This window comes from Podarcis erhardii (genome assembly GCF_964252035.2).
Source record: "Podarcis erhardii genome assembly, chromosome: 10".
Classification (NCBI taxonomy): Eukaryota; Metazoa; Chordata; class Lepidosauria; order Squamata; family Lacertidae; genus Podarcis; species Podarcis erhardii.
Window position 1 is genome coordinate 59863124 of NC_138500.1, and position 13141 is coordinate 59876264.

At 41.5% G+C, this 13141-nt stretch overlaps 1 protein-coding gene across 4 annotated transcripts in view; it reads right to left on the reverse strand.

Moving 5' to 3' along the window:
- Positions 1-571: 571 nt before the first annotated feature.
- GRM8 (glutamate metabotropic receptor 8) overlaps positions 572-13141 on the reverse strand; it is a 575500-nt gene continuing 562930 nt past the window's right edge. For 3 of the 4 annotated variants that reach the window (XM_081877887.1, XM_081877884.1, XM_081877885.1), the window contains 2 exons: positions 8974-9275; positions 572-767 (listed from right to left, as the gene is read on the reverse strand). In XM_081877887.1, coding sequence (XP_081734013.1) covers positions 8979-9275 — 297 coding nt within the window. In that variant the 3' untranslated portion in view covers positions 572-767; positions 8974-8978. The remainder of the gene's footprint in view (positions 768-8973; positions 9276-13141) is intronic. The other variant, XM_081877886.1, reaches the window with a different exon arrangement.

Here is a 13141-nt window from a genome sequence, read left to right on the forward strand (position 1 = left end):
TCTAAACACTTAGATACCAAGCCTGTTTGTGCATACCATCCCAAGAATCCCACCTGATTCTACAGTCTCCCACATTACAGCTGCAATTTCCCTAGCACACAATATCTATCCCCTTCACTGCAGGGGGGGGGGGAATTCACACCAGGCATTTGAACGCAGCCCTCAAAATGGCAACGAAACAAGTCTCAACATTTGCAAAACATTCCTTTATTAATAGAAATAAATTATTTTGTATAAAAATTTGCATGCGTCAACCATTGCATTTATCATTAGCACAACGCAGGGCTTCAATTCAGTCAGCCATCTTCACAAGGAACAAACTTCATCTTCTTATACAAGTTGAACAAGTGTGGAACGGGAATGGAAATTCTCACAATCACAAAAAAGTACTTACAAGTAGAACATCAGACATGGTTTTTTATTTCAACGGCATTTTTTTTTCACAAGCTAACATTTTTTGTTTTCCTTTTGTGATTCACCTTCTTTCATGAGTAAACAGTTTGGACATTTGACACACAGTCATATAATATATTTCTGGGCGATTTCTCTCCCAACCCACCCGCCCCTCCTGCTTTGGGCTCAAGGTTAGTCTTTGTCCTTTTACAATTTAGACTATGGTCTAGAGACATCTCAAAGGCTGAGTTCTCATGGTGCTATAGTCAATGTTGTTCTTAAGTTCACATCCTGCAAGTCTTCAGGTATGTTTGGTTTCCTCACTCAGTTTCCATGATTGCTGTAGCTGACATAAGTCGTCTTGCTGGAGGAAGCTGCAGGCAAAAACAAGCAAAGATCAGCCAAACAGAGAAAAGCCCTTCTCATGGATACGGAAAGAAGCTTAACAACCCTGTGAAATGTTTCATGCTGGTGATGTGCCATGTCTTCAAAGAAACTGAACAGAATTAGGCATGGGCGTTAACCAGGGCTGCTGACAGACACAGTAGACAGGTTGTTTTTTTTGCTCAGGCTCAGGGATCACGAAGAGATTCTGGTCTCAGCAAAGGGCATCACGCAAACCCATTTCAACACAGTACTTGAAACAAATATACCTAGCATTGTGGGGCAATCCCAACAGTGGTGTCAGGGCTGGTTACTGTGGTGGTGGAGTGGTGGGGCAGGGTGGCGGTGAAGTCAAGGATGCAGCAATGCGTGGCAGCTACATGGGCGGAGCCAAACCAGCACTCCTGCTAGTATCCTGACCACATTGCCTTGGTAAGTGGCAGTAGCACCCCATCAGGAAGATGGCAACACAGCAACCTGATTACCACTTCCACCTGAACAGATCTTCCAGAAGTGACCTGGTTCATCTCAGGAAGTTCCACCAGTAGGGAATCTATGGGGAGAGAGAGCCTCATTCTGCTTCTCTCCAGCCATTCTCCGTGGAATGGCTTGAGAGCTATGGGATTTGACATTGCTCCCAATTAGGGTTGGAGGAGAAATTTGATTCATTTGCCATTTAAATGCTAATCTTTCAAATTCACACTGTCGAAATGTAAGAACTGAAAAACGGCCATCTTTAAAAATTCGTACTTATCTGAGTTTTGTGCTGCAATTCTCCAGCCAAGGCTCACAAATATTTTATTATTTAATTTATTTCATAAAGTTTATATACTGTAAAAAAAGCAAAACTCAAAGCGGTTTACAAAAAAAGTATGCATTAGGGAAAAGTGTACCCCAAAATGAATATTGTACAGTGGTACCTCAGGTTACATACGCTTCAGGTTACAGACTCTGCTAACCCAGAAATAGTATCTCGGGTTAAGAACTTTCTTCAAGGCGAGAACAGAAATCATGCTCCGGTGGCGCAGCGGCAGCGGGAGGCCCCATTAGCTAAAATGGTGCTTCAGGTTAAGAACAGTTTCAGGTTAAGAATGGACCTTCAGAACGAATTAAGTACTTAACCTGAGGTATCACTGTATACAAAAATGCATTATATTAGGGGAAATTGCGTGCAAAAATATGTAGTCAAAACAGCATATAAAAACGTATTTCATAGGAAAGAGTTGCACAAAGATGATGATTAATTTTGATGAGGATCAAATAGAAAAAAGCACACCACTGCAGAAATTTGGAGAATTGAATTTAAGATTGGAAAAATGAGAAACTGAGAGAACCAGAATGAATATCTCAGGGCAGTCCCAGAAGCAGCCAACAGGCAGCTTTGCAGAAAACAGTGCACAACTGCAAATCAGTGCAGGACATTTTTAAATAGTTAAAAAGCAAGAAAAAATGGAAAGCACTTGGCCACATTGTAAAGTATAAGTGAGGTAAGCAGCAACACTCTCCGGAAAATTATACAGAAATTTCTCCATCTTGGGATTTTCCCGAAAACTTAGTTTAACTCCACTTACCCAATGAAGGAAATTTTCTGCACTGCTTGTGTTCAGTCTTTCCATTTAAAATGTTATTAAAAGAAGAAGTAACAAGTCCTCCTGGCTTCTTAGGGTAGTAATGAGCCTAAATTAACAGTACTCCTAAGAATTTGTGTGTGTGATCTGAAAAGTTGCTCACATTCTTGTCAATTTCATTTCGTGGTTTTAAAAGGGAGAGGAAGAAAACACTGACTACCAGTGTACCCAGCTTTCCTCTTCTCTCTTTATTTCATGAACATCTTCTCAAGCATCATCCACAATTTACTATAATGAGCTTACTGCTTCTGTTTGGGGATTTGAAAGCCTCAGCAGCTGGTATCTTGGTTTTAAAGACTGTGGGCAATTCACAGTTGAAATACGAATCACACTTGGCAAGCATAGGTGACCAGAGATGGCTGTATATTTGGCACAATAAACTCGAGGAACTAACAGACTTTTAAAAGACCAGTTTAGTCCTTTGGAATAATATAAAGACAAACCAAAATGACATGCAGCTCTCTTGAATTGAAAGCAGGCATTTCAATAATCAGGCTGTCTCCCAAGCAAGTGGGTAATAGGGGTGGTAACAAAGTTTTACTCAAGAATAGACCCATGGAGCTAACTTAGTAATGTTCCTTCATTTGAGTGACTCTGCTTTGAGTAAAAATTAGTTGAATACCACCCTACGATTGCAGTCAGTGAATTGAGAACTATATATATTGTACAGGATTGACTAACTCGTAGCCTGACAGATTTCACTATACTACATCAGCCCTAGCTAACATGACCACAGGTTCGACATTCATGGTATAATATAGCTCATCTACACTTAAAATACACAGGGTGTCTGTTAAAGATATAAGTTTAATATGCATAAAATGTAATGTTTGTATGCACTGATGTTTGAACAATCCATGTAAAGCTTTACATTTGCAAAGAGGATTTTGCATTAAGGAGGAGGTTTCACTCTGGCAAATGCGGCAGAAAAGGGTGGATATTTCAATTTCAGGTTAATTGATGACTTATTCTAGAAAACTGCTGTAAATAAGAGTGTATGAATGGAGTCCCCTGCTTAATCAGTCAGACACCACAGCAGGTCAGGCCAGATTTCTAACAGAATGAGACTACTACTAGTCTCTACTACTACTCTACTCTACTACTAGACTACTACTACTTGTAAGAGCCTGGATAGCTCAGTTGGTTAGACCATGGTGCTGATAACGCCAAGGTTGCAGGTTCGATCCCTGTATGGACCAGCTGCATATTCCTGCATTGCAGGGGGTTGGACTAGATGATCCTCAGGGTCCCTTCCAACTCTACAGTGCTATGCTATGCTATGCTATGCTAGAACACGTTAAACATGTTGGCCATTTTATACACAAGAAAATCAGGCTTATTTTGCTCTACACAGTTACTAAGCAACGCATGCACACAGGCCCAGTTTGAAGCCAGGGCTCACTGGATGCAACCATAACTGTTAATTAGTTCTGCACCCTGCACCTTGCTATTTCGCCTACTAACTGCTTGAAAACTCTAAGAAAAAAAAAACACAAAACCTTAGCTTAACCTTTTTGGAGCATTTACCTGTTGCCACTGTTCTGACAATGATAACAATACTATGAAGAAAGCAAGGATCCTCACGAGTTTGGAATAAGCCCAGCCTCACAAAGCAGTTTGGGAAGGGCGACATGAGAACCTTTGATCCCAGCCTTGCTCTCAAGGAGCTGGGATCGAAGGGTGCATGGGGTCTCACAGGCCCTCCACAGGCCACTTTGTGAGGCTGGGATCTGATCAGAGTCCAGCCTGGCAAAACATCACAGGGCTGGTTCAGGGAGGGTGGTGTGAGCACCGTCCCCCCTCCCGAGAAAAATGTGCCCAGGGCAATCATCATGGCAGCTCCCACACACACACACACACACACACACACACTACAACCACAGGTAGTGGAGCAACTGTTGGGCCCGAATGGTCTTGTGGGCCCCAATGCTAAATGTTTCAGGGATGATGAAAATTAAGAAGATAAGGAGTCCAGCTGGGTCAGACCCATTGAGTCCAGAACCCTGCTTCCTGTTGTTGGATTCCCCCACAAGCAAGACATGAAGGCAACAGTACTCTCACAGTGTTGCTCCCTGATGGAACTTAAAAGGCCTCTTTAGCAAATAGTTAGCATGTGGGCTGGGAAGAGCAAGGGAACAGTTGAACAACTGATCCAGGGTTTAGAGCTAGATGAGTTTATATCATAATCATCACTGCTCAGGGAGAAACACCGAGTTTCAAAGCAATTTCAAAATGCACTACATTATAAAAATGCATTGTAAAAGTGCTGTTGTGCCCTTTAGGTTGCAAGAATCACGACAGAGTCAGGAACCGAACCTAGAAGTCTGTTTAAGCACACCTATGTGCAACTAAGCCCCAATGCTATCATACCCCATTGAGATCATATTCCACTAAACGCATGTTCTCAACCTGACTGTTGAGTTTCATTCCCTCCACGGCACCACGCTTCCCCTCGCCCCATCACCGCAAATGATGTCATTGGCGCACAATGCCGTGACTGCCACTGCAAAAGTAATTTGAGACCTGAGGGTCACCGACTGTTAGCAAGAAGGAATATTTTCTAGATGGTATTCTGAGTACTATTACAGCTAGCTGGTTTCAAAGAGCAGCTTTCAAGAAACTCAGCGATAAGTGTGCTGCTGCCTCTAAAAAGTTTCCACAAATTATTTTGGCAGCAGGGAGTAAAGTTAAGATGGTCTAATAGCTACAGGATGACTTTTGAAAAAAGCAAGCGCCAATTCTGAGTTGCCTGTCTTTCAGCCAAGACAGCTCAATTACACCATGGGGGGGGGGGACTCCCGAGAATGGGGGTGTGTTGCCTTTTCTAATCTTCCTGCTTCTCAAGCAGTAAACAACAAGGATCAACACCCTGAAGGCAGGCACTGAAGATGAGCTTTAAAATCATATCAATGTTTTGGGGCTGAAGCCAAGATAAGACTACAGTAAAACACAAAAACACTTTGCTGTGCATCAAGCTACTGGATGGAATAGGTTTGCTTCCAGTTGTCACTCAGAAATCACATTTAGAGAGTGCTTATACTAGATTCAGCCACTCCCATCTAGCATGTAGATAGAGAACTCGAAACTTGGGGCAACCCTAAGGGTTGCAGAAACACGCATACAGTGGTACTTCGGGTGACATACGCTTCAGGTTACAGACTCCGCTAATCCAGAAATAGTGCTTCAGGTTAAGAACTTTGCTTCAGGATAAGAACAGAAATCGGGCTCCGGCAGCACGGCGGCAGCAGGAGGCCCCATTAGCTAAAATGGTGCTTCAGGTTAAGAACAGTTTCAATTTAAGAACGGACCTCCGGAACGAATTAAGTACTTAACCCGAGGTACCACTGTATATAATTTGTTTTTTAAAAATAAACCCAAGCCTTAAAAAAAAAAAAGCTTAATAAGGATGGAGCATATTCAGTGGGTGTTCAACACTGACAGGCTGTTGGGAGAAAACCAGGATGGCTCTTTTCCTTTGTATTCATTCTGGGCCTCTGAGACATTTGTGAGAGAAACCGAGACATTTTTACCTTCCCATACTGGCATATGAAATCAAGAAAGCTTAATGATTAGCAACCGCATTGTGATAAACTGATCAATACTGTTGGGTTTCTGATTGCCTTTTTATAAAAAAAAGCAAGCTGCTTTGAGGGTGGCTCCCCCCACAAAATAAAACAGTGGCCATTATTTTGATGAATAATAATAATGATAAAAATCCTATGCCAAGCATTGCCAGTTCCCTTAATTTTCTTTGGGGTCTGTAATTCTTCCATAGCATCCAAATGTCTGGAAGGTACGGCTGCTTCCACCATAGTGTCCATTTCCTACATTTCTCCCTGCCACGCAGCCATCGAAAGAAAAGGAGCAAACTTCAAGATCTGCTGTCACCAACTCCATTCTCTCTTTAGCCAGTGCTTTTTTTCCCCCTGGCGAAACGCAATGGTAAGCAGCAGCACTACCATATTTTGTGGGGGGAAGGAGGCAAGAGGGCTCTTGAACCCCATCAGAGCATTGTGCCTCCTTCCCTAAGCCCTGGAAGCATTTGGCCAGCTTAGGAGTGGTCGAAGCCTCTTCACCTGGACAGCAGCTCCCCAGTAGGTGGGTGGATAAGGGAGCAGCAAGCAGCTAACCCGTTCTCACTGCCCAGCCTTGGTATCAGGCCATACCCCTCACCCTACCTTGACTACAGGAACTATATATTTTTTTTCTAGAAAAAAAAAAAAGCACTGTCTTATTCTGGTATGTTTATGCCTCATTTAAAAGAAAGATAATAATAAACATTATAATTCATGCTTCATGCTTCCATATCTGCAATACCAAGGGCTGTTTATTTTCTTTCAAAGCATATCCTTTTCTCATATCAAATTATGAATCATTGCTAAGGCTATAAAAGCCGGAGAACAGGAATTTTCAGATTTTACCAATAGCCTTTTGTGATTTGGGGATCGACAACACTGAATACTTTTTTTGTTGCTCTGACATTTGTAAAAGCATGCTATCGGAAACAAACCCTTTGCATTTTAAAATCATTTTTTTCTTTTATCTTTCTCTCTTTTACCACGCATGCAACAAAATGCAGACTTCAGTGTGGTGAAGGCCAATTCATCTTTTGTATTTAGGCCTTTGACTTTGCCCAGATCTATTTTGCCTTTTTAGATAAGTATGCAGGCAAATAAATGTCATATAACATGCTATGACAACATGCTCCCATAGAGTGCAATGACTAACCTACTTGAAAGAGGTATTTCGAGATGTGCCAGGATTCATGAACCAATTCCAGAAGGGGAACACCCAGCTTTTCTAATTGCATATTTTGCTAGTTGGTGATGAAATTTGCATATGAGTACTTAGACAATGGGATGCGGGTGGCGCTGTGGGTTAAACCACAGAGCATAGGACTTGCCGATCAGAAGGTAGGCGGTTCGAATACCCGCAACAGGGTGAGCTCCCATTGCTTGGTCCCTGCTCCTGCCAACCTAGCAGTTCGAAAGCATGTCAAAGTGCAAATAGATAAATAGGTACCGCTCCGGCGGGAAGGTAAACGGCATTTCTGTGCGCTGCTCTGGTTCACCAGAAGCGGCTTAGTTATGCTGGCCACATGACCCAGAAGCTGTATGCTGGCTCCCTTGGCCAATAAAGCGAGATGAGCGCCGCAACCCCAGAGTCGGTCACGACTGGACCTAATGGTCAGGAGTCCCTTTACCTTTACTTAGACAAAAGACAATAGATGAATTTACAGATAGTCCCTTACCAATTGTTAACTTGCAATGGTGTGTGCATATGATCACTTGGGAAGTTGGTTTTCTGTGTTATCTTACCAAGCTTTTAGCATTCCTCTGCTTCTCAAGATTTTTTATCAGGTGTGGAAGTGCCAAGTATATTCCCTGGCTAATGCATAGTCAGTGCTAGCCTGAAGGGAAATGCCTTGCTCAGGTGTAGTTTCCAATAGGTAATGGGAAGTCTGACTGAACAGTGTCACCAGCTTCATGTTGAAAACACATGAGTAAGGCAACATTCTTTAGACTAGTGTGTAGCACCATCAAGCAGGTTTGTCTTGTGTCTTTGTGTAGTAAGAATGAATGCCAGAAGTAGCATCACTTAGAACAGTGATCTCCAATCTTTCTTCCTAACACACACCACTTACAAATTCTGAGGGCTTTTGTGAGAAACTTAATTTTTCTGTCTATTGTAGCAAATGGAATGTTCCATATATGATTTTTAACTATAGTTTTGTAGCTTCTTTTATACCGCATTATATTCTAATACAGGCTTCCTCAAAGGTGTTTTTGGCCTACAACTCCCATGATCCCTAGCTAGTAGGACCAGTGGTCAGGGATGATAGGAACTGTAGTCTCAAAACATCTGGAGGGCTGAGGTTGAGGAAGCCTGTTCTAGTACAATATGAATTCCATAGAATATATAAGAAATAAAAGAAGCTATTAAAATACAATTCAAATGTATTCATGTGATAGATGTGCCATCTCCCATCTTCAACCACAAATCTATAGACATACTGTGGACCACTTGAATGAAGCTTGTAGACTGCTGGTGGTCTGAAGACCACAGCTCGGGAGCCCCTGACCTAAGGAGTTCCTGTTGGTCTTTGTCACTCACTAAGCCAGCATTTTTCTTGTCCTAGAAAGAAAAAAACCACCTACTTATTGCAACATGGCAAAACCAAGGTTGCACTTAAGATTGAGGGAGGGGAAGATGATGCTCAAATTTTAGAATTATTCAGAAGGTCATAAAGTAAGATAAGGATGACATTACCTACAGAGACTTGTAAGAAGTATGTGTATGGATAACACCACCAATAAATGCAATACTGGAATTTTGCAACAGTGAAATAAGAAGCCCATCATCACGATATAATCAGATCAAGGTTAAAGTTGTTGTTTTTTTTGAAGTGGAGTTTTTTCCCCTAAAATGATCATTTTTAATTTCTTTTGCTACAGGTTTTTTTAAAAAGCACCTTTAAAAATGGGTACATGATTTTTGGCACACCTCTATGTTCATGCAGGTCAAGCCAAGAAAAAATGTGGTTTATTAAACATTCCTGTGAACGTACATCTATTAGGAAGTGCTGCCACTCTTGACCATGGTTAAGTCTACGGATGACTTACTGTTGGTTTCAAGACTTTCACAAAGTTCAGTTTTGACCTCGCCATTTGGTCTGTCGTTTCCCTTTTGGATCAGCTTGCTTTGCATTGTGGCTGCTGTGACTACAGCTTTGAAACTCCTCTTCCTTTTCTGAACATTTTGCTCTGGATGAAAAATGATAATATAAACCTTGGGCATGTAGAGCATGCCTAGAGACACAGAAGCACTTAAACTCATGGATATTGTCAGTGTCGTTGTCTGGATGTACATCTAGAAAAGAGAAAACATGATACAATTAGTGCCAGTTGGGCTAACAGAGGAGACAGGGAAACACAGAATTGTTCACGGGAGAAGACACTCTAAAACAAAACCATACAGGCCTAATAAGGTTAAAAAGTACCACTCAAGTGTTATAGTGTTGCAATTTCATGGCATTGCTCAGATATTCTGCTACTTTCAATAAAAGATATTCTGTAGCTGTTCAATAAAAAGGAATGCCTGTAGGAGTCAGAACAATTTAACCTCTTGCTCGGATCTTCCCTCGCCGGTCCTGGAAGGAGGCTTTAGAAAAGTCCCGTATGCTCAGAGACTTTGCACCTGTCCATTGGGAGAGATAGGAAGCCCAGAACACTTGTTCTTCAGATGTCCCTTTTATGAAGAGGCACATAGTAAGACCATTGATCCCCTACTGGTGAGGCTCGCCGACCTCCCGCAAAAGCAAAAATTTGACCTTTTCCTGTTATGCAAAGATCAGAAAATGACCTGGATGGTCGCCAGATTCTGTGTACAGATCTGTAGGCACAGACCATCTCCCAACTCAAATTAGTCCGTCATGAAAATCCCCAAACTCAGTTCCATGGGTGACTCTGGGTCAACTCCCTGCGATAGTTTATTGTTGTAGATTGTTTTAATTGTCTGTTTTTCTTCTGTGTCTGTACCCCCAAGTGTGTTTTATAAGCTGGTCTCCGACCGTAATAAATTATTTTATTCTTAACCTCTCCTTCGGCATGGGGCTCAAACATTTGTCATGAATTATTGCATAAATCAGACAGTAGAATAAGACAGATGCAATAGTCTCAACTGGTCCTAAACCACAGCGACCTCTCTGAATATGGGACCTTCGAGAACCTTCCCTGAAGAATTGCAGATGACATAACGTTAAACCTTGCAAGAGAAGAAGCTCTACGTTGGAGAGGATTGTGTAGGTGATGTGGGTATGGAACAGCCAAACAAAAGTAGGATCCCTAACCTCAGTTGTGAGCAAGATTTGTTGGCTGTGCTACTGAGATTTCAAAATTCAATCTCTAGCAATCTGCGCTTCATTGTCTGGAATGCTTACAACAATGGGAGCATAAGTAACGAGTCCAAAGACAGGCCAATGGTTTTAATTACATCTCAATGCAAGGTAACCATTGGGATTCCAATGAAAAATTAGGGAAGAGGGATCGGACTAGAAATGGAGACGTAGCCGGAATTTTTATAGTAGTGACGCATGGAAAACATTAAGGTTGAAAATACTCATTGTGTGTTGCTTCATATTGGAAACTTGTGACATCACACCTTTAATTGACTATATTAGAATTAGTATGGCATGGTTGTTAGATTGCTAGAATGACTTGGACCAGGGAAATCAAATTCCCACTCAGCTATAACTGGGCCAGTTATTATTTTTCAGCCTAATCAACCTCACATTTCTGTTGTGTCCATAAAACAGGGAGCACGGAAAATCATGTATGCCACCTTTAGCTCTAATTTTGTACTCCTCTCTCTAAGTGCAGAGGGGAAAACATCATCAGGGCTACCTCATGTGTGTGTGTAAACACTAAGACTGTATAACAATGCTGGAATAAAAGTGGTTTAAAGCCATGCAAGCATCACTCTCCTTTTAAATTGTATAATTTCCTGCTGAAGAAGAACTTTTGAGATTGTAACTCATTTAGCCCCTTCAGTATCTCTTTATCCATGCACAATATTGTTTCAGTGTTAGGTTTGTCAATGTTAGTTATTGCCGGCCGAATATTGGTAGGTATTTTGGTTCAACATTTAGATTTAGATTTACCTTTACATTTTTTGTTCATTTGGTAAAGCTATGAACCCCATTCACTCACTCTTCCCTTTCATATTCCCTTTCATATTCCACCCAATATTCCAGCTGACCAGGCGTATCTACCACTGGTACAACAAAGTGCTACTCATCTCATCCTGAATCACACACTAGACTTGTCATTGTGTGTTGCTAATCATAGCCGCAATGAAAGAGCCAGTTTTAAACCACACAATTCTGTTTTTTAATTATTTTTCACAGTTAGAAATGATGGAACGTCTTACTATGGCTCTGCATGACTTAAGCACAACTCCCTTAGAATTTCTGTATACCCTGTGAGTGAAAAGGAGGGTTATCATGAAAGCCATTCTATGCCCTTATTGATAAGGTCTCAATGATATTCTATCTTGTCTACTGTGTTTTATGGCACAATGAACACTCACACAGTAACCTAAAAGTGCTTTGTAGAGATATTCTGTCAGTAATAATCCCAAACCTTCTTTTCAAATGCTTTACTGGAGCTGGTGCTCTGTCAAAGTTAGACCAGAAAGAAAGATGAGGTGATAAAAGGTGTAATGTAACCCGAATAACAGTACATTTTTTTAGTGCTCTTTGTTGCAAGATGAACAGTTTTCAATTTCATATTTTATTTTTCATGACTATATAGACCAGGGTTTCCAGACTACGACTCCCTTCATCCCTTGTTAGCAGAACCAGTGGTCAGGGATGGTGGGAATTGCAGTCCATAAACAGCTGGAGACCCTGATATAGACCATTAGCAGATGGCAAGATGGGGCACTACTGCTCACCTGATCTTCGTTTGGTCGCCTTGCTGTTGCTTATTAGAAGGTAGAGAGAGAGGGAGAAGATAGTGATGAGGGAAGTGCAGTGCAAACACATCCATTTGTTCCATCATTTGCACAGCACTGACCTCACCACCATTCACCTTTCCCCCTCTGCCTCCTGGTAAGAAGGACAAACCATAGCTGTCGACTTTCAGATTTGAAAATAAGGCACCAGCAGCCTCGAAAATAAGGGATCAGCAGCATAGCTGTCAACTTTCGGATTTGAAAATAAGGGATCAGCAGCCTCACCTGTCCCGGAGACAGTCTACGGGATATCTAACAATCCGGGATAGCAGTGGGAAGCAGCAGGAAATGGCGCTGAAATAAGGGAATTTCCCACAAAAAAATGGAAGGTTGACAGCTATGGGACAAACCTAACCAATCAGAGGTCAAGTGAGCAATGGTGCCCCAACACACCTTCCACTACTGTTACAAAAAAAAATAATTCTCATTTTAATATCTTTAGGTAGAAAGTCTTAAGACACTATAGTTTCACACATAAAGATAAACCACTTACACACACATTCTGACCAGCTTCGGCACAGAGAATATGTAGATGGGCCTCTGCTTAGGTAAACTGCCGTGTGCTGAAACAGAATTGGAAACAGGGTAGCACTGGAAACGAAAGGAAGCTGTCACTTTATATCATGTTCTTTCCTTTGTAGAAAAACCTTTGCATAGATGTTTGTACTAGAAAGTGGCTTTCCTTAGCAGCCTGATGCAAAGTACCATGTAATTTGCTTTTAACATTTGATTGAATTTGTATCCTCTTTGTTTTCTACCTGGCAGATGAAGCCAATGTTATGTTTTAAGCTTTTTTAATTACTTTGCATCGTAGGTGGTTTTTGTGAGTGCCTGCCTTAGCTTTGAAAATAAACTGTTTCAGCAAATAAGGTGGTTGTTGTTGTTTATAAAAGCAAAAAATCAATAACCTCAATGCACAAAGACAGTTCTGTTTAATTCACTATTAAGCTCTGAATGACACACTCTGAATTAAGCTCCTTGCTGTGTCATACTGTACTCCATATGCAGTAGGGTCATTGCTTAATTGAAACCAACCGAAATGTTGCAAAATGGTAAGCTAGCAGACTCTTCCTCAGCCAGGGTATTAAACTAAGACAGGGGTAGGCAAACTAAGGCCCGGTGGCCAGATGCGGCCCAATCGCCTTCTCAATCCAGCCTGCGGACAGTCCAGGAATCAGCATGTTTTTACATGAGTAGAATGTGTCCTTTTATTTAAAATGCAT